The sequence below is a fragment of the Oncorhynchus mykiss genome, unplaced genomic scaffold, assembly GCF_013265735.2.
Source record: "Oncorhynchus mykiss isolate Arlee unplaced genomic scaffold, USDA_OmykA_1.1 un_scaffold_119, whole genome shotgun sequence".
Lineage (NCBI taxonomy): Eukaryota > Metazoa > Chordata > Actinopteri > Salmoniformes > Salmonidae > Oncorhynchus > Oncorhynchus mykiss.
The window spans coordinates 145,865-167,975 of record NW_023493660.1 but is presented as its reverse complement, the minus strand read 5'-3'; the positions used below and the strand labels follow the sequence as shown (position 1 = coordinate 167,975).

Below are 22,111 nucleotides of genomic sequence, written 5' to 3'. Positions count from 1 at the left end.
CCGGCTGCGACAGAGCCTGGGCGAGATCCCAGAATCTCTGGTGGTACAGCTAGCGCTGCGATGCCCTAGACCACTGCGCCACCCTAGACCACTGCCCCATCTTTACAACCATTGTAAACTATCATGGTCAAAAGATTAAATCTAAGGTAACCCCAAGTAATTTAGTCTCCTCAACTTGTTCAACAGCCACACCATTCATTACCAGATTCAGGATAAATGCTGAACAGAAATATAAATGCAACATGCAACAATTTCAAAGATTTTACTGAGTTACAGTTCATATAATTAATGAATTCATTAGTCCCTAATCTATGGATTTCACATAACTGGGAGTACAGATATGCATCTGTTGGTCAAAGATACCTTAATAAGAAAGGGTAGGGAAGAGGATCAGAAAACCAGTCAGTACCTGATGTGACCGCCATCTGCCTCATACAGCGTGACACATCTCCTTCACATAGAGTTGATCAGGGATTGTGGCCTGTGGAATGTGGTCCCACTCATCTTCGATGGCTGTGCAAAGATGTTGTATATTTGTCGGGAACTGGAACATGCTGTCGTACACGTCGATCCAGAGCATCCCAAACATGCTTAATGGGTGACATGTCTGGTGAGTATGTAGGCCAGGGAAGAACTAGGACATTTTCAGCTTCTAGGAACTGTGTACAGTTCCTTGCGACATGAGGTGGTGCTTTATCATGCTGAAATATGAGGTGATGTTCCATGGGCCTCAGGAACTCGTCACGGTATCTCTGCATTCAAATTGCCATTGATAAATGCAATTGTGTTCGCTGTCCGTAGCTTATACCTGCTTACACCATAACTCCACCACCACCATGTGGCACTCTGTTCACAACGTTGACATCAGCAAACCGCTCGTCCATGTGACGCCATACATGTGGTCTGCGGTTGTGAGGCCGGACGTACTGCCAAATCCTTGAAAACGACGAAGGCAGCTTATGTTAGAGAAATGATGGAGTTATGACTTCTGGCGCCGACAGAGACGGCCACCTCGCTTCGCATATTTTTTTAATGTGTTATTTCTTACATTGCAACCCCAGGAAATCTTAGGTTTTATTACATACTGTCGGGAGGAACTATTTGATATAAGAGCAACGTCAACTCACCAACATTACGACCAGGAATACAACTTTCACAAAGCGGATGCTCTGTTTGGTCCGCCACCCAGGACAATGGATAGGATCCCAGCCGGCGACCCAAAACAACGGCGCCGCAGAAGGGGCTGACGGAGCGGTCTTCTGGTCAGGAAAATCGCGCACCGCTCCCGAGCATACTACTCGCCAATGTCCAGTCACTTGACAACAAGGTAAACGAAATCCGAGCAAGGTTGCCTTCCAGAGAGACATCAGAGACTAACGTTCTTTGTTTCACGGAAACATGGCTCACTCTGGATACGTTATCAGAGTCAGTACAGCCACCTGGTTTCTTCACGCACCGCGCTGACAGAAACAAACATCTCTCTGGTAAGAAGGGCAGGGGGGTATGCCTTATGATTAACGAGTCGTGGTGTGATCATAACAACATACAGGAACTTAAGTCCTTTTGTTCATCTGACTTAGAATTCCTTACAATCAAATGCCGACCACATTATCTACCAAGAGAATTCTCTTTGATCATAATCACAGTCGTGTATACCCCCCCCCCCCCCCCCCCCCAAGCAGACACTTCGACGGCCCTGAAAGAACTTCATTTGACTCTATGTAAACTGGAAACCACATATCCTGAGACTGCATTTATTGTAGCTGGGGATTTTAACAAGGCTGATCTGAAAACAAGGATCCCTACATTTTTATCAGCATATCGAATGCGCAACACGGGCTGGCAAAACCCTGGATCGTTGTTATTCTAACTTCTGTGGCGCATATAAAGCCCTCCCCTGCCCTCCTTTTGGAAAATCTGACCACGACTCCATTTTGTTGCTCCCAGCCTATAGACTAAAACTAAAAGAGGAAGCGCCAGGTCTGTTCAACGCTGGTCTGACCAATCGGATTCCACGCTTCAAGATTGCTTCGATAATGTGGACTGGGATATATTTCGCATAGCGTCGAACAACAACACTGATGAATACGCTAATTTGGTGAGGGACTTTATTAGCAAGGGCATCGGTGATGTTGTACCCACAGCGTGTATTAAAACATTCCCCAACCAGAAACCGTGGATTGAAGGCAGCATTCGCGCAAAACTGAAAGTGCGAACCACTGCTTTTAATCATGGCAAGGTGACCGGAAACATGACCGGATACAAACAGTGTAGCTATTCCCTCCGCAAGGCAATAAAACAAGCTAAGCGTCAGTATAGAGACAAAGTAGAGTCGCAATTCAACGGCTCAGACACGAGAGGTATGTGGCAGGATCTACAGTCCATCACGGACTACAAAAGGAAATCCGGCCCCGTCGCGTACCAGGATGTCTTACTCCCAGACAAACTGGAAAACTTCTTTGCTCGCTTTGAGGGAAATACAGTGCCACTGTCATGTCCCGCTACAAAAACTTGCAGGCTATCCTTCACTGCAGCCAATGTGAGTAAAACATTTAAACGTGTTAACCCTTGCAAGGCTGCCGGCCCAGACGGCATCCCGAGCCGCGTCCTGGTGCTGGCTGGTGTGTTTACGGACATATTCAATCAATCCTTGTCCCAGTCTGCTGTTCCCACATGCTTCAAGAGGGCCACCATTGTTCCTGTTCCCAAGAAAGCGACGGTAACTGAGCTAAATGACAAGCACTCACTTCCGTCATCATGAAGTGCTTTGAGAGACTAGTCAAGGACCATATCACCTCCACCTTTACCTGACACCCTAGACCCACTCTAATTTGCTTACCGCCCCAATAGGTCCACAGACGACACAATCGCAATCACACTGGACACTGCCCTAACCCATCTGGACAAGAGGAATACCTATGTAAGAATGCTGTTCATCGACCACAGCTCAGCATTTAACACCATAGTACCCTACAAACACGTCATTAAGCTCTGGGTCTCGACCCCGCCCTGTGCAACTGGGTCCTGGACTTCCTGACTGGCCGCCCCCAGGTGGTGAGGGTAGGTAACAACATCTCCACCCCGCTGATCCTCAAAAATGGGGCACCACAAGGATACGTTCTCAGCCCTCTCCTGTACTCTCCTGTATGTTCACCCATGACTGCGTGGCCATGCACGCCTCCAACTCAATCATCAAGTTTGCAGACGACACTACAGTGGTAGGCTTGATTATCAACAACGACGATGCGGCCTACAGGGAGAAGGTGAGGGCCCTCGGAGTGTGGTGTCAGGAAATAACCTAACACTCAATGTCAACAAAACAAAAGAGATGGTTGTGGACTTCAGGAAACAGCAGAGGGAGCAGCCCCCTATCCACATCGACGGGACAGTAGTGGAGAGGGTGGAAAGTTTTAAGTTCCTTGGCGTACACATCACGGACAAACTGAAATGGTCCACCCACACAGACAGCGTGGTGAAGAAGGCTCAGCAGCGCCTCTTCAACCTCAGAAGGCTGAAGAAATTTGGCTTGTCACCAAAAACACCCACAAACGTTTACAGATGCACAATCGAGAGCATCCTGTCGGGCTGTATCACCGCCTGGTACGGCAACTGTTCCGCCCACAACCGAAGGCTCTCCAGAGGGTAGTGAGGTCTTCACAACGCATCACAAACTACCTGCCCTCTAGGACACCTACACCACCCGATGTCACAGAAAGGCCAAAAAGAGTCATCAAGACAAGTCATCAAGGACAACAACAACCCGAGCCACTGCCTGTTCACCCCGCTATCATCAAGAAGGCGAGGTCAGTACAAGTGCATCATAGCGTGGACCGAGAGACTGAAAAACAGCTTCTATCTCAAGGCCATCAGACTGTTAAACAGCCATCACTAACATTGAGTGCCTGCTGCCAACATGCTGACTCAACTCCAGCCACTTTAATGATAAAAAATTGATGTAATAAATGTATCACTAGCCACTTTAAACAATGCTACTTTATATAATGTTTACATAACCTACATTACTCATCTCATATGTGTATACTGTACTCTGTATATACTGTATACCATCTACTGCATCTTGCCTATGCCGTTCGGCCGTCACTCATTCATATATTTTTATGTACATATTCTTATTCATTCCTTTACACTGTGTATAAGGTAGTTGTTGTGAAATTGTTAGGTTAGATTACTTGTTGGATATTACTGCATTGTCGGAACTAGAAGCACAAGCATTTTGCTACACTCGCATTAACATCTGCTAACCATGTGTATGTGACAAATAAAATTTGATTTGATTTGATGATTTTGATTTGAAATTAACATTCAATTATCTGGCAACAGCTCTGGTGGACATTCCTGCAGTCGCATGCCAATTGCACGCTTCCTCAAAACTTGAGACATCTGTGGCATTGTGTTGTGTGGCAAAACTGCATATTTTAGATTGGTCTTTTATTCTCCCCAGCACAAGGTGTACCTGTGTTTTTTTAATTGAACCTTTATTTAATCTCCACCCGGCACAGCCAAAAGAGGACTGGCCATCCCACATATGCTCTCTCTAATTCTCTCTTTCTTTCTCTCTCTCAGGAGGACCTGAGCCCTAGGACCATGCCCCAGGAATACCTGACATGATGACTCCTTGCTGTCCCCAGTCCACCTGACCGTGCTGCTGCTCCAGTTTAAACTGTTCTGCCTTATTATTATTCGACCATGCTGGTCATTTATGAACATTTGAACATCTTGGCCATGTTCTGTTATAATCTCCACCCGGCACAGCCAGAAGAGGACTGACCACCCCACATAGCCTGGTTCCTCTCTAGGTTTCTTCCTAGGTTTTGGCCTTTCTAGGGAGTTTTTCCTAGCCACCGTGCTTCTACACCTGCATTGCTTGCTGTTTGGGGTTTTAGGCTGGGTTTCTGTACAGCACTTTGAGATATCAGCTGATGTACGAAGGGCTATATAAATAAATGTGATTTGATTTGAAATTTGAGTTGATTATTTAACCAGGTAGGACAGTTGAGAACAAGTTCTCATTTACAACTGCGACCCGGCCAAGATAAAGCAAAGCAGTGCGACACAAACAACAGAGTTACACGAGATAAACAAACGTACGTACAGTGTGTGCAAATGTAGTAAGATTAGGGAGGTAAGGCAATAAATAGGCCATAGTGGCGAAATAATTACAATTTAGCAATTGAACACTGGAGTGATAGATGTGCAGAAGATGAATGTGCAAGTAGAGATACTGGGGTGCAAATGAGCAAAAAATAAAGAACAATATGGGGATGAGGTAGTTGGGTGGGCTACAGATGGGCTGTGTACAGGTGCAATGAACGGTTAGCTGCTCTGACAACTGATGCTTAATTAAAGTTAGTGAGGGAGATATAAGACTCCAGCTTCAGTGATTTTTGCAATTCGTTCCAGTCATTGGCAGCAGAGAACTGGAAGGAAAGGAGGCCAAAGGAGGAATTGACTTTGGGGGTGACCAGTGAAATATACCTGCTGGAGTGGAGCAGGAGAGTGTTTTGAAGTTGAGTTTTTGGAAAAGAAAATATATAAAAGATATGCGAATAAAGATGTAAATATATATATACACGGGACACGACAAGCCGAGGACAAAGGACGTCTGATTGCTATGCCATCTTGGTATAAATTTCTACCTCGATCACTCCAGTATCCCTGTACATTGTTAATATGGTACTGAGCCTGTATATAGTCACCTTACCCCTATACATATCTACCTCCATCACTCCAGTATCTCTGCACATTGTTAATATGGTACTGACCCTGCATATAGTATACTTTCTTTATCATGTTCTTCTGATTTCTACTGTGTTTTTGTTCTACTTTAGTCTATTGTGTGGTACTATACTGATATTGATTACTGCATTGTTGGGAAAACAGCCCAAAAGGCATTTCACTGTACTTGTACACGTGACAATAAAACAGTGAAACTTGAAGACTGATAGTGTGACATTAATGCATATTTAACTACTAACAACATAACATAACTCTTAACAGTCACCAGCTATCAATACAGATAACATGTTCATACAGGCCTGTTTATATTGCCAGGTGTGTGTCTGACCTTCTTGATGAACGTGATGTCTGTCCATGTATCTGAGGTGAAGTTGTATCCGTCAGTCAGTAGAGACAGGATGTAGCTCCCAGAGAAACAATACTCTGCCAGATACTTCTCCTTCACATCAGGGTGCTGCTGTTTGATCTGCACACACACATTACACATCGAGTGTAGTGAGGAGTGTGACTGGGAGAAAGTGCATGTGTGCTTATATGTGTATGTATTTGTATTAATTAAGGATCCCCATTAGTTCCTGCCGAGGTAGCAGCTACTCTTCCTGGTGTTTATTATGGATCCCCATTAGTTCCTGCCAAGGCAGCAGCTACTCTTCCTGGGGTTTATTATGGATCCCCATTAGTTCCTGCCAAGGCAGCAGCTACACTTCCTGGGGTTTATTATGGATCCCCATTAGTTCCTGCCAAGGCAGCAGCTACACTTCCTGGGGTTTATTATGGATCCCCATTAGTTCCTGTCAAGGCAGCCGCTACTCTTCCTGGGGTTTATTATGGATCCCCATTAGTTCCTGCCAAGGCAGCAGCTACTCTTCCTGGGGTTTATTATGGATCCCCATTAGTTCCTGTCAAGGCAGCAGCTACTCTTCCTGGGGTTTATTATGGATCCCCATTAGTTCCTGCCGAGGTAGCAGCTACTCTTCCTGGTGTTTATTATGGATCCCCATTAGTTCCTGCCAAGGCAGCAGCTACTCTTCCTGGGGTTTATTATGGATCCCCATTAGTTCCTGCCAAGGCAGCAGCTACACTTCCTGGGGTTTATTATGGATCCCCATTAGTTCCTGCCAAGGCAGCAGCTACACTTCCTGGGGTTTATTATGGATCCCCATTAGTTCCTGTCAAGGCAGCCGCTACTCTTCCTGGGGTTTATTATGGATGCCCATTAGTTCCTGCCAAGGCAGCAGCTACTCTTCCTGGGGTTTATTATGGATCCCCATTAGTTCCTGTCAAGGCAGCAGCTACTCTTCCTGGGGTTTATTATGGATCCCCATTAGTTCCTGCCAAGGCAGCAGCTACTCTTCCTGGGGTTTATTATGGATCCCCATTAGTTCCTGCCAAGGCAGCAGCTACTCTTCCTGGGGTTTATTATGGATCCCCATTAGTTCCTGCCAAGGCCGCAGCTACTCTTCCTGGGGTCCAGCAACATTACGGTAGTTATATACAATTTAAAATATTACAAAACCTTATATTTCATTTAAAAAATTGTCACATTACGTGTGTTCCCTCAGGCCACTACTCTACTACCACATATTTACAACACAAAACCCATGTGTCTGTAGAGTGCGTGTCTTATTATGTGTAAGCATGTGTGTGTGTATATACCTGGGTCCAGGGTGTAGAACAGTAAGCATGTGTGTGTGTGTGTGTGTGTGTGTGTATATACCTGGGTCCAGGGTCTAGAACAGTAGCATGTGTGTGTGTATATACCTGGGTCCAGGGTCTAGAACAGTAGCATGTGTGTGTGTGTATATACCTGGGTCCAGGGTCTAGAACAGTAGCGCTCCAGCTTCTCCCTGCTGCTTTCCAGAGAGCCTGATGTCAAGTTCAGAAAGTTCATCACAAAGTAGAATGCTGAGAATGCCTGAGAGAGAGACAGAGAGGAGAGAGACAGAGAAGAGAGAGGAGAAGAGAAGAAAGAGGAGAGAGAAAAGTGAGACGAGAGAAATAAAGGGAGGGAGAGAGGAGACAAGAGAGAAATAAAGAGGGAGAGAAGAGACAGAGAGAGACAGAAAGAGAAGGAGAGAGAGAGACAGAGAGCGAGAGACAGAAAGAAGAGACAGACAGGGAGGGAGAGAGAAGAGACAGACCGAGAGAGACAGAAACAGGGAGAGAGAGACAGAGAGAGGGAGAGAGAGACAAAGAGAGATACAGAAAGAGACAGCTAAATTAAAAAGACAGATGATTCTGAGAATTTTCTCACAACTTGTCATTCTCATCACTAAGAAGTGTTCTGCATTCAATCCCAGAAGGGGTTACCAGGGGTTTACAAGACCCTGTTGAAGGTGCCCATTGAAGAACCCTTTTTGGTTCCAGGTATAACCCTTTTGGGTTCCATGAAGGTTCTACCTGAAACCAAAAAGGGTTATCCTATAGGGACAGCCGAAAAAAACATTTTGGAACCCTTTTTTCTAAGAATGTAGGGTTAGGGTAAAAGTTAAGCTCACCCCAAACGGCCCCTGTAGTGGTGGCTGGTAGACCCTGTTGAAAGAACAGCGACTGAAGCTGCAGCTACTGAAGTTGAAGATTCTTCTGACTACTTCCTGGCACAATGATGCGTTTCCTGCTCCTACGTGAGTGAAACTGTCCCTGGAGACGAGGGGTTTCCCAGCCATGACGCATGGGCTGGAGTACACGCTAAAGTAGCTTCGATCAACACTATAACCTGGGTGGAAACACGGGTCTAGCACTGAGCTGTCCCCAGACTGACAGACAGACAGACAGACACAGACAGACAGAAACACAGACAGACACACAGAGTTATGAGCCAGGGATCAAAGGTAAACATCAGGATTAGAGGTCTGGGGTCAAGATTACCTGAGTCTGCTGAGCAAGCGCCAGTTTGAGCGCTTGGTCTTTCCCGTAGCACAGGAAACTGTGTGTGTAGAGGAAGTAGTCATTTCCATACAGACGGAAGGTCACAGCGTTCTCCGCCGATTCCTCCGCCACATCCTGATTGGCTACAAAGCTGATCTGAGTGGAGGCTCCGCCCAGGTCAAGAGCTCCGGTGGTCCCTGAGCCCTGCAACACACACACACACACACACACACACACACACACACACACACACACACACACACAGTTTGCTCTATAACCTGTTAGTTCATATGCCTTGTGACCGTGGCCTAAAGGCCGAGACAATAAGACTCACCCTACTGGTAGACAATAAGACAATAAGACTCACCCTACTGGTAGAGAAGCACCACCCTCCTCTCTGTCATGTTGACTCAACCTACTGGTAGAGAAACACCACCCTCCTCTCTGTCATGTTGACTCACCCTACTGGTAGAGAAACACCACCCTCCTCTCTGTCATGTTGACTCAACCTACTGGTAGAGAAACACCATCCTCCTCTCTGTCATGTTGACTCACCCTACTGGTAGAGAAACACCACCCTCCTCTCTGTCATGTTGACTCACCCTACTGGTAGAGAAACACCACCCTCCTCTCTGTCATGTTGACTCAACCTACTGGTAGAGAAACACCATCCTCCTCTCTGTCATGTTGACTCACCCTACTGGTAGAGAAGCACCACCCTCCTCTCTGTCATGTTGACTCAACCTACTGGTAGAGAAACACCACCCTCCTCTCTGTCATGTTGACTCACCCTACTGGTAGAGAAACACCATCCTCCTCTCTGTCATGTTGACTCACCCTACTGGTAGAGAAACACCATCCTCCTCTCTGTCATGTTGACTCACCCTACTGGTAGAGAAACACCACCCTCCTCTCTGTCATGTTGACTCACCCTACTGGTAGAGAAACACCACCCTCCTCTCTGTCATGTTGAATCACCCTACTGGTAGAGAAACACCACCCTCCTCTCTGTCATGTTGACTCACCCTACTGGTAGAGAAACACCATCCTCCTCTCTGTCATGTTGACTCACCCTACTGGTAGAGAAACACCACCCTCCTCTCTGTCATGTTGACTCACCCTACTGGTAGAGAAACACCACCCTCCTCTCTGTCATGTTGAATCACCCTACTGGTAGAGAAACACCACCCTCCTCTCTGTCATGTTGACTCACCCTACTGGTAGAGAAACACCACCCTCCTCTCTGTCATGTTGACTCACCCTACTGGTAGAGAAACACCATCCTCCTCTCTGTCATGTTGACTCACCCTACTTGTAGAGAAACACCACCCTCCTCTCTGTCATGTTGACTCACCCTACTGGTAGAGAAACACCATCCTCCTCTCTGTCATGTTGACTCACCCTACTGGTAGAGTAACACCACCCTCCTCTCATGTTGACTCAACCTACTGGTAGAGAAACACCACCCTCGTCTCTGTCATGTTGACTCACCCTACTGGTAGAGAAACACCACCCTCCTCTCTGTCATGTTGACTCAACCTACTGGTAGAGAAACACCATCCTCCTCTCTGTCATGTTGACTCACCCTACTGGTAGAGAAACACCACCCTCCTCTCTGTCATGTTGACTCACCCTACTGGTAGAGAAACACCACCCTCCTCTCTGTCATGTTGACTCACCCTACTGGTAGAGAAACACCACCCTCCTCTCTGTCATGTTGACTCAACCTACTGGTAGAGAAACACCATCCTCCTCTCTGTCATGTTGACTCACCCTACTGGTAGAGAAACACCACCCTCCTCTCTGTCATGTTGACTCACCCTACTGGTAGAGAAACACCACCCTCCTCTCTGTCATGTTGACTCACCCTACTGGTAGAGAAACACCACCCTCCTCTCTGTCATGTTGACTCACCCTACTGGTAGATAAACACCACCCTCCTCTCATGTTGACTCGCCCTACTGGTAGAGAAACACCACCCTCCTCTCATGTTGACTCACCCTACTGGTAGAGAAACACCACCCTCCTCTCATGTTGACTAAACAGTCTATCACTCTGTCATACAGTACACAGTTTTATGTGTTGTTGTTCTAGGCTACCTGGCTAAATTGCTTGCTTGCTAGCCTAACTTCCTTTCATGGCCAACGTTATCTAGTTAACATTAGCCTTCTACATCTAGCTACATATTGAACTTCCATCCTCTCAGGCCAGGGGGGCACAGCAATGTGTGAATTAATGGTTGGATCAGAGTCGCAGTTATAATCATTGGCCAGTACAGAGAACTAAGTAAAACCACAAGTCCATATCCCTATCTCCATCCATGGCTAATTTAGGAAAGGGACAATTTTAGCTAGCTAGCTAGCCAGCCATCACAGGACAACAACACAACGAGATGCAACAATTCAAGTTGTTTCTGTCAATGACGTATGCTCTCAATGCGATTTGATGGTTGTGATGTCAAATCCAAGCTGTCTTCCCTTTCATTCAACACTATGGGCGGCAACAATGTCATACTCTTTATGACCAGACAGCATCAGATAGCTTGCCTACAGAGATAAAGGGGCAGTTTAATTCGCTCTTAGGCTTTTCTTGGGTAAGATACAGGGCATTTTGTTAAGTATTCAGACCCTTTCCCCACAAGCAACATTCTGAGATGAACTTTGTTCTTAGCCAGCCCCCAACACAGTTAATACAGATGAAATATGGAAAACTATTCCATTCCTTTTAATAAGTGGCAGTTTAGTTTTGTTTGTATGAACAATTACAGTGTAAAGCAACATGTTTTATATGTAGGTACCAGTATTTTGTCTCCTCCATACCCCAACTTCTGTTCTTGCCACATTTTTAAGGAGTTCTGTTTACACACCTCCTTGACAGTATTTTATTATTTACATGGGCTGTTTTAATATTAGTCTAGAATGAAGATGAAAAAAGCGCTTTAATTTTAAAACTAGCAGCGTTTAATTTTGTTTTGTCATTTTGGATAATGGGATAATGTGGAGTACTGCTACATCTTCCATCCCTGGAATGAGGTACGTTTTCCAGCCATACCCTGCATTCGTTACTGGGGTGCAAACATTATGGATGAGCAGTGTTTAAACACGAAAGAGAATGTTCTCACCTGTTTCAGTCGGTCACTCAGGTAGTTAACAGTGACCCAGCCGAAGGCTCCCTCCTCCTGGCCTGTGATGATGCGAGCGCCCTGATAGGAGAACGGAGAGGACCGCAACACCTCCTCTACTGACCAAAGCACCTGATCAGACAAACTCTGGTTCTCCATCCTACACACACACACACACCCCTTTTGGTAAGTCCAGTGTTTTCATTTTTACTTTCTGATTAGTGTACAGTGTTTTCATAATGACTTCCTGATCAGTGTCCATGTTTTTAATTTTAACTTCCTGGTTAGTGTCTAATGTTTTCATAATAACTTCTTGGTTAGTGCCTAGTGTTTTTATAATAACTGCATGGTTAGCTTATTAACTTTCTAGTTAGTGTCCAGTAACTTTCTAGTTGGTGTTCAGTGTTTTCCTAATCATTTCCTGGTTAGTGTCTATTCTTTTCATAATAACCTCCTAGTTATTATCCAGTGTTTTTATATTAACTTCCTGGTTATTGTCCAGTAACTTCCTTGTTGTTGCCCAGTGTTTTCATGTTAACTTTCTGGTTAGTATCTAGTGTTTTTGGAAAAACTTCCTAGTTATTGTCAAGTGTTGTCAAATTAACTTCCTCATTAGCGTCCAGCGTTTTCAGAAATTCCTGGTTAGTGTCTAATGCTGCCAATGACTGGAACGAACTGCAAAAAAATCACTGGAGACTCATATCTCCCTCACTGGCTTTTTTCTTTGGGATGCAATCCCATTAACGGGATCGATATGACAACAGCCAGTGAATGCAGGGCGCCAAATTCTAAACAACAGAAATCTCATAATTAAAATTCCTCAAACATACATGTATGTATCTTATACCATTTTAAAGGTAATCTTGTTATTAATCCCACCACAGTGTCCGATTTCAAATAGGCTTTACAGCGAAAGCACCACAAACGATTATTTTAGGTCACCACCAACTCACAGAAAAACACAGCCATTTTTTTCCAGCCAAAGAGAGGAGTCACAAAAAGCACAAATAGAGATAAAATTAATCACTAACCTTTGATGATCTTCATCAGATGACACTTATAGGACTTCATGTTACACAATACATGTATGTTTTGTTTGATAAAGTTCATATTTATATAAAAAAAATCTCTGTATACATTGGCGCGTTACGTTCATTAGTTCCAAAAACATTCGGTGATAATGCAGAGAGCCACATCATTTTACAGAAATACTCATTATAAATGTCGATAAATACAATTGTTAGACTTGGAAATATAGATGTACCTCTCCTTAATGCAACCGCTGTGTCAGATTTTAAAAAACTTTACGGAAAAAGAAAACCATGCAATAATCTGAGACGACGCTCAGAAAATAAATAAAATTATCCGCCATGTTGGAGTCAACAGAAATCAGAAATCACATTATAAATATTCCCTTTCCTTTGACGATCTTCATCAGAATGCACTCCCAGGAATCCTAGTTCCACAATAAATGCTTGATTTGTTCGATAATGTCCATTATATATGTCGAAGTAGCTACTTTTGTTAGCACGTTTAGTACACAAATCCAAACGCTTGTGCAGGTCCATCCGAACATCGGACGAAAACTTCAAAAAGTTATATTACAGGTCGAAGAAACTTGTCAAACTAAGTATAGAATCGATCTTTAGGATGTTGTTATCATAAATCTTCAATAAAGTTCCAACCAGATAATTTCTATATCTGTAGAGAAGCCATGGAACGCAGGTCGCTATCAAGTGAAATGCACATGACCAGTACCTGGCTCTCTGCCAGACCACTGACTCAAAGAGCTCCAATCCAACTCCACAACACAGTAGAAGCCTCATTTGAGTTTCTAAAGATGGTTGACATCTAGTGGAAGCACTAGGAAGTGCAACTTTATCCATATCCCACTGTGTATTCAATAGGGGCTGGGTTGAAAGTGACCAGCTGGCTGCTACCCAATAACACAGATAGGCTGCAGAGCCGTCTGTTTAGCTTGCTGCTACCCAATAACACAGATAGGCTGCAGAGCCGTCTGTTTAGCTTGCTGCTACCCAATAACACAGATAGGCTGTAGAGCCGTCTGTTTAGCTTGCTGCTACCCAATAACACAGATAGGCTACAGAGCCATCTGTTTAGCTTGCTGCTACCCAATAACACAGATAGGCTGCAGAGCCGTCTGTTTAGCTTGCTGCTACCCAATAACACAGATAGGCTGTAGAGCCGTCTGTTTAGCTTGCTGCTACCCAATAACACAGATAGACTGTAGAGCCGTCTGTTTAGCTTGCTGCTACCCAATAACACAGATAGGCTACAGAGCCGTCTGTTTAGCTTGCTGTTACCCAATAACACTGATATGCTGCAGAACCGTCTGTTTAAGTTGCTGCAGAGCCATCTGTTTAGTTTGCTGCTACCCAATAACACTGATAGGCTGCAGAGCCATCTGTTTAGCTGGCTGCAGAGCCGTCTGTTTAGCTGGTTGCTACCCTATAACACTGATAGGCTGCAGATCCGTCTGTTTAGCTGGCTGCAGATCCGTCTGTTTAGCTGGCTGCAGAGCCGTCTGTTTAGCTGGCTGCAGAGCTGTCTGTTTAGCTGGCTGGAGAGCCGTCTGTTTAGCTGGCTGCAGAGCCATTTGTTTAGCTGGCTGCAGAGCCGTCTGTTTAGCTGGCTGTTCAGCATGAGCAGTTAGCGCCAAACGACTTGGGAAACCCAGCTTCAGCTTTATTCATTGGGAAACTAATGAAAGCCTCACAAGCTGTTTTATACTGAACAAAAATATAAACGTAACATGCAACGATTTCTAACATTTTACTGAGTTACAGTTCATATAAGGACATCAGTCACTTTAGGTCTATGGATTTTCACAACTGGGAATAAAGATATGCATCAGTTGGTCACAGATGCCTTAAAAAATGGTAGGTACATGGATTAGAAAACCAGTGTGGTGTGATCACGATTTGCCTCATGCAGCGGGACACATCTCCTTCACATAGAGTTGATCAGGCTGTTGATTGTGGCCTGTGGAATGTTGTCCCACCCCTCTTCAATGGCAGTGCGAAGTTGCTGGATATTGGTGGGAACTGGAACACGCTGTCCTACACGTCAATTCAGAGCATCACGAACATGCTCAATGGGTGACATGTCTGGTGAGTATGCAGGCCATGGATGAACTGGGACATTTTCAACTTCCAGGAACTGTGTACAGATCCTTGCGACACGGGGCCGTGCATTATCGTGCTGAAACATGAGGTGATGGCGGTGGATGAATGGCACGACAATGGGCCTCAGGATCTCGTCATGGTATCTCTCTGCATTCAAATTGCCATTGATAAAACGCAATTGTGTTCACTGTCCGTAGCTTATGCCTTCCCACACCATAACCCCACTGCCACCATGGGGCACTTAATTCACAACGTTGACATCAGCAAACCGCTCGCCCAAACAACGCCATACACGTGGTCTGCGGTTGTGAGGCCAGTTGGACGTACTGCCTAATTCTCTAAAAAGACTATGAGGGTGGCTTATGCTAGGGAAATGAAAATGTAATTCTCTGGCAACAGCTATGGTGGACATTCCTGCATTCAGCATGCCAATTGCAGGCTCCCTCAAAACCCTGAGACATCTGTGGCATTGTGTTGTGTCACAAAACCGCACATTTTAGAGTGGCCTTTCATTGTCCCCAGCACAAGGTACACCTGTGTAATTGTCATGCTGTTGAATCAACTTCTTGAAATGCCACATCTGTCAGGTAGATGGATTATCTTGGCAAAGGAGAAATGCTCACTAACAAAGATGGAAACAAATTTGTCCACACAATTTTAGAGAAATAAGCTTTTAGTGCATATGGAAAATTTCAGGGATCTTTAATTTCAGCTCATGAAACATTGGACCAACACTTTACACATTTTACTAATATTTTTGTTCAGTGGAGTTTCACTGTGTTATTTTTACCTTTCCACAAACTGTCTATTGCTTGATATAAGCAGGTTTATCCAAATGTGTCAAAGAATAGGTCATCCAGGATTAGTTGGGTAGTAGTGGCTAATGTCTGGCCAGTCAGTAGTTTCAGCTCTCTTCCTAAGCGCCATTGGGTAGTAGTGGCTAATGCCTGGCCAGTCAGTAGTTAAAGCTCTCCTCCTAAACACCATTGGGTAGTAGTGGTTAATGCCTGGCCAGTCAGTAGTTACAGTTCTTCTCCTAAACACTGTTGGGTAGTAGTGGTTCTGGCCAGTCAGTAGTTACAGTTCTCCTCCTAAACACTGTTGGGTAGTAGTGGTTCTGGCCAGTCAGTAGTTACAGCTCTCCTCCTAAACACCATTGGGTATTAGTGGTTCTGGCCAGTCAGTAGTTACAGTTCTTCTCCTAAACACCGTTGGGTAGTAGTGGTTAATGCCTGGCCAGTCAGTAGTTACAGCTCTCCTCCTAAACACTGTTGGGTAGTAGTGGTTCTGGCCAGTCAGTAGTTACAGTTCTCCTCCTAAACACTGTTGGGTAGTAGTGGTTCTGGCCAGTCAGTAGTTACAGTTCTCCTCCTAAACACTGTTGGGTAGTAGTGGTTCTGGCCAGTCAGTAGTTACAGCTCTCCTCCTAAACACCATTGGGTATTAGTGGTTCTGGCCAGTCAGTAGTTACAGTTCTTCTCCTAAACACCGTTGGGTAGTAGTGGTTAATGCCTGGCCAGTCAGTAGTTACAGCTCTCCTCCTAAACACCATTGGGTATTAGTGGTTCTGGCCAGTCAGTAGTTACAGTTCTCCTCCTAAACACTGTTGGGTAGTAGTGGTTCTGGCCAGTCAGTAGTTACAGTTCTCCTCCTAAACACCATTGGGTATTAGTGGTTCTGGCCAGTCAGTAGTTACAGTTCTCCTCCTAAACACCGTTGGGTCGTAGAGGTTCTGGCCAGTCAGTAGTTACAGTTCTCCTCCTAAACACTGTTGGGTAGTAGTGGTTCTGGCCAGTCAGTAGTTACAGTTCTCCTCCTAAACACTGTTGGGTAGTAGTGGTTCTGGCCAGTCAGTAGTTTCAGCTCTCCTCCTAAACACCGTTGGGTAGTAGTGGTTAATGCCTGGCCAGTCAGTAGTTACAGTTCTCCTCCTAAACACTGTTGGGTAGTAGTGGTTCTGGACAGTCAGTAGTTACAGTTCTCCTCCTAAACACTGTTGGGTAGTAGTGGTTCTGGCCAGTCAGTAGTTACAGATCTCCTCCTAAACACTGTTGGGTAGTAGTGGTTCTGGACAGTCAGTAGTTACAGATCTCCTCCTAAACACTGTTGGGTAGTAGTGGTTCTGGCCAGTCAGTAGTTACAGTTCTCCTCCTAAACAACGTTGGGTAGTAGTGGTTCTGGCCAGTCAGTAGTTACATCTCTCCTCCTAAACACCGTTGGGTAGTAGTGGTTCTGGCCAGTCAGTAGTTACAGATCTCCTCCTAAACACTGTTGGGTAGTAGTGGTTCTGGCCAGTCAGTAGTTACAGTTCTCCTCCTAAACAACGTTGGGTAGTAGTGGTTCTGGCCAGTCAGTAGTTACATCTCTCCTCCTAAACACTGTTGGGTAGTAGTGGTTCTGGCCAGTCAGTAGTTACATCTCTCCTCCTAAACACCATTGGGTATTAGTGGTTAATGCCTGGCCAGTCAGTAGTTACATCTCTCCTCCTAAACACCATTGGGTGGTAGTGGTTAATGCTTGGCCAGTCAGTAGTTACAGCTCTCCTCCTAAACACCGTTGGGTAGTAGTGGTTCTGGCCAGTCAGTAGTTACAGCTCTCCTCCTAAATGCGGTGATCACTGGATAATTTGAAGATCAGCGTCATTGAAGTTGGTGGTTCGTTACTACTCATTTCTGATCTGTCATCACTAGTTACCAGAGCCACAAAGTCAGAAAACATACCTACCTCTACAATTTATATTCTTAAAATATGATTTTTAAACCTAAACCTAATCTTAACCCTAACCATAACCACATTGCTAACCTTATTCCTAACCCTAACCTTAAATTAAGACCAAAGCTAATTTAAGCTTTCACACATTTTTACAATATAACCAATTTTGACTTTGTGACTGTACTATCTGGTGGAAATCTTTCCGATCTGAGACGAGGGAAATTGTTTGCCTGGTTTGGTGTTTTGTTAAGGGAGTGGTCACGCACCCAAGAAGGCTCAACCAATCATCCGACGGATAATACTTGCAGCTATCCTACGAAACAACATTTTGCATCCAGAGGTACCTGAGCAGCCTCATTCCGGCGGTGGCCCCCAGGTAGAGGGGGGTCTCGTGGTGCCTGCTTAGGGGGATGAGGCTCTCTGCTTCCTTCATACAGCTCTTCAGAGACGCCCCTGCCTGCCCTGGAAACACAGAGTAGCTGGAGATACCAGCACCTGGACGGATGGCCGGACGGACGCACACACACACACACACACACACACACACACACACTTTAACTAGATAACAAATCAAATTTTATTGGTCACATACACATGGTTAGCAGATGTTAATGCGAGTGTAGCGAAATGCTTGTGCTTCTAGTTCTGACAATGCAGTAACAACTAACAAGTAATCTAACCTAACAATTCCACAACAACTACCTTATACACGCAAATCTAAAGGGATGGAATAAGAATATGTACATATAAATATATGGATGAGCGATGGCCATGTGCCATAGGCAAGATGCAGTAGATGGCATAGAATACAGTATATACTGTACATATGAGATGAGTAATGTAGGACATGTAGACATTATTAAAGTGACGTTATTTAAAGTGACTAGTGATACCTTCAAATCCATTTATTAAATAGATTAAAGTGGACAGAGATTCGAGTCTGTATGTTGGCAGCAGCCTCTGTGCTAGTGATGGCTGTTTAATGGTCTGACGGCCTTGAGATAGAAGCTGTTTTTCAGTCTCCCGGTCCCAGCTTGCTAGGTTTTTATAGTGTGTGTGTGTGTGTGTGTGTGTGTGTGTGTGTGTGTGTGTGTGTGTGTGTGTATCTACCTTGGACTTTGCAGGAGTGTGTCTGCTGCACTCTTCCAGTGTCGTTATCCTTCTCTGCTGGCCACTCGTAGATATACACTGCTGTATGTGAGGAGCCAGCATCCAGGACGATCCCATACTGAGAGATGGAGAGAGACACATTTTCAACCTCTGACCCAGTCTGTAATACCTACATGTTTCAAGCAAACCACCATAGTCCCTGTAGCTAAGAATGTAACCTGTCTAAATGAATACCAACCCATAGCACACATCTTTTGCCATGACATTTGTATTTATTCTGGATTCCCAATTAGCTGATTGAGAAAGAAAAGGAAAGCCGAGCTCTAGGAGCTCAGATGAAATAATGTAATACCTTAATAACCAATGTTTGGTCATCAGGGTATAATGACAAAGACTGAGGGTCACTAGTTTATATAGTGTCAAAGGACACACAGGTGTCTGTAATCATGGCCAGGTGTGGCCTGATATCATTGGTTAATTCTCAGACATAAGAATAACATACGAAAACCTGAATGGATAGCATACGATCATAGATAACATTTGGCTACATAGGCCTACAAACATTTACAATGAATAGCAAAATCACAATCACAAGAATGGCTTCAGATCAAAGTCTTCATTGAGACCGAAGGGAGCAAGGTCCTTTAAATGAAAGATCCAGGCAGCCTCTCGTTTTAACAATAAACTGTCGAGGTCACCCCTCTGCTAGGGAGGGTGACATGTTCGATGGACAATATAACGTAGGGTTGAAATCTTGTGGTTCGCTTCCAAAAAGTGGACCACAACTGGGTAAGTCATGTTTTTGCACCTAATGGTGCTACGATGCTCCAAGATTCGTACTTTTAATTTGCACTTTGTTTTACCCACATCATTTTTTACCACAAGGACAAGTTATAAGATAAATAACTGCCTTAGTGGAGCATGTGGAAACACCTTTGATTGGGATCTGTTTCCCTGTTTGTGGGTGTTTGAAGGATCTACATTTATAAGTGCCATTGCATTGATCACAGCCGTTACACTACTAGTTTCCATCCAGTAGAGGCGTAAATAGACGTTGTGCTGGGATATTTTGGGGTGGTAAATCAGAGTCAACAAGTTGATCTCTGAGATTTCTGCCCTGTGAGAATAGGACCAAGGGAGGTTACCATAACACATTACCGATACTGTCATCGGATCTTAGAATGTGCCGATGTTTGTGATCGATTATTTTCCCAAGTCTAGGTCCTAAACAGATTCTACCCCCAAGCCATAAGACTCCTGAACATCTAATCAAATGGCTACCCAGACTATTTGCATTGCCTCTCCTCTTCTACGCTGCTGCTAATCTCTGTTATTATCTATGCATAGTCACTTTAATAACTCTACCTGTACATGTACATATTACCTCAATTACCTCGACTAACCGCATATTGACTCTGTACCGGTACCCCCCTGTATATAGCCTCCACATTGACTCTGTACCGGTACCCCCTGTATATAGTCTCCATATTGACTCTGTACCGGTACCCCCTGTATATAGTCTCCATATTGACTCTGTACCGGTACCCCCTGTATATAGCCTCCACATTGACTCTGTACTGGTACCCCCCTGTATATAGCCTCCACATTGACTCTGTACCGGTACCCCCCTGTATATAGTCTCGCTGTTGTTATTTTACTGCCGCTCTTTTTTAAACTGCATTGATGGTTTGGGATTGTAAGTAAGGTTGTATTTGGCACATGTGACAAATAACATTTGATTTGATTTGGATATTTCAGTTTTTTGCTAATTCTTTTGATTCGACAGAATTGGCTGTAGGGCAAACTGATTTCAAGGGAAGTGGGTGACAACTATCAGCCCTCAACACACTGTTACGCTCAGTAGGTTTCCTGTAAAGATCAGTGTATAGAACATTATCTTCACACAAAATCAGAAGATCAAGGAAACTGATTTGACGTGTATCAGATTGCATAGTAAATCTCAGATGCTCAGAACAGGAGTTAAGAAAAGCATGGAACGCCTGGAGCTGTTTTGCATCACCCCTCCACAGAACACAAGTATCATCAACGTACCATTTCCACATAGTAATGTCATTCAAGAAAACATTTTTGAGAGGATTGAGAATAGACTGTTTTATGTAACCCACATACAAATTAGCATAGTTAGGAGCCATGGGGGCCATAGCAGTACCCTCCATCTGAATAAAGAAACAATTTAGAAACATGAAGTAGTTATGTGTGAGTAATATTTCAGCCAATGTTATAATGCAATACTGGAAGGTAGTTCATTAGTTCACTGTTCTGAGACCAGACTGCTGGTGTCCTTTAGGAGGGGATCTGTTCTGAGACAATACTGCTGGTGTCCTTTAGGAGGGGAGCTGTTCTGAGACCATACTGCTGGTGTCCTTTACAAAGGAGGGGAGCTGGTCTGAGACCATACTGCTGGTGTCCTTTACAAAGGAGGGGAGCTGGTCTGAGACCATACTGCTGGTGTCCTTTAGGAGGGGAGCTGTTTTGAGACCAGACTGCTGGTGTCCTTTAGGAGGGGAGCTGTTCTGAGACCAGACTGCTGGTGTCCTTTAGGAGGGGATCTGTTCTGAGACCAGACTGCTGGTGTCCTTTATAAAGGAGGGGAGCTGGTCTGAGACCATACTGCTGGTGTCCTTTAGGAGGGGAGCTGTTCTGAGACCATACTGCTGGTGTCCTTTACAAAGGAGGGGAGCTGGTCTGAGACCATACTGCTGGTGTCCTTTAGGAGGGGAGCTGTTCTGAGACCATAATGCTGGTGTCCTTTACAAAGGAGGGGAGCTGGTCTGAGACCATACTGCTGGTGTCCTTTAGGAGGGGAGCTGTTCTGAGACCAGACTGCTGGTGTCCTTTAGGAGGGGAGCTGTTCTGAGACCAGACTGCTGGTGTCCTTTAGGAGGGGATCTGTTCTGAGACCATACTGCTGGTGTCCTTTACAAAGGAGGGGAGCTGGTCTGAGACCATACTGCTGGTGTCCTTTAGGAGGGGAGCTGGTCTGAGACCATACTGCTGGTGTCCTTTACAAAGGAGGGGAGCTGGTCTGAGACCATACTGCTGGTGTCCTTTAGGAGGGGTGCTGTTCGGATACCATAATGCTGGTGTCCTTTAGGAGGGGAGCTGTTCTGAGACCATACTGCTGGTGTCCTTTAGGAGGGGAGCTGTTCTGATACCATAATGCTGGTTTCCTTTAGGAGGGGAGCTGGTCTGAGACCATACTGCTGGTGTCCTTTAGGAGGGGAGCTGTTCTGAGACCATACTGCTGGTGTCCTTTACATAGGAGGGGAGCTGGTCTGAGACCATACTGCTGGTGTCCTTTACAAAGAAGGGGAGCTGGCCTGAGATCATACTGCTGGTGTCCTTTACAAAGGAGGGGAGCTGGTCTGAGATCATA

General features: G+C 45.0%; 1 protein-coding gene across 1 annotated transcript in view; it reads right to left on the bottom strand.

Moving 5' to 3' along the window:
- The window catches only part of LOC110514391 (ectonucleoside triphosphate diphosphohydrolase 1), a 69,742-nt gene that overhangs the window by 6,260 nt on the left and 41,371 nt on the right, over positions 1-22,111 (bottom strand). Inside the window, exons 3-9 of the mRNA XM_036972048.1 lie at positions 18,715-18,832; positions 17,949-18,099; positions 11,747-11,906; positions 8,626-8,829; positions 8,256-8,513; positions 7,565-7,672; positions 6,086-6,223 (exon numbers count right to left, since the gene is read on the bottom strand). Coding sequence (XP_036827943.1) covers positions 6,086-6,223; positions 7,565-7,672; positions 8,256-8,513; positions 8,626-8,829; positions 11,747-11,906; positions 17,949-18,099; positions 18,715-18,832 — 1,137 coding nt within the window. The remainder of the gene's footprint in view (positions 1-6,085; positions 6,224-7,564; positions 7,673-8,255; positions 8,514-8,625; positions 8,830-11,746; positions 11,907-17,948; positions 18,100-18,714; positions 18,833-22,111) is intronic.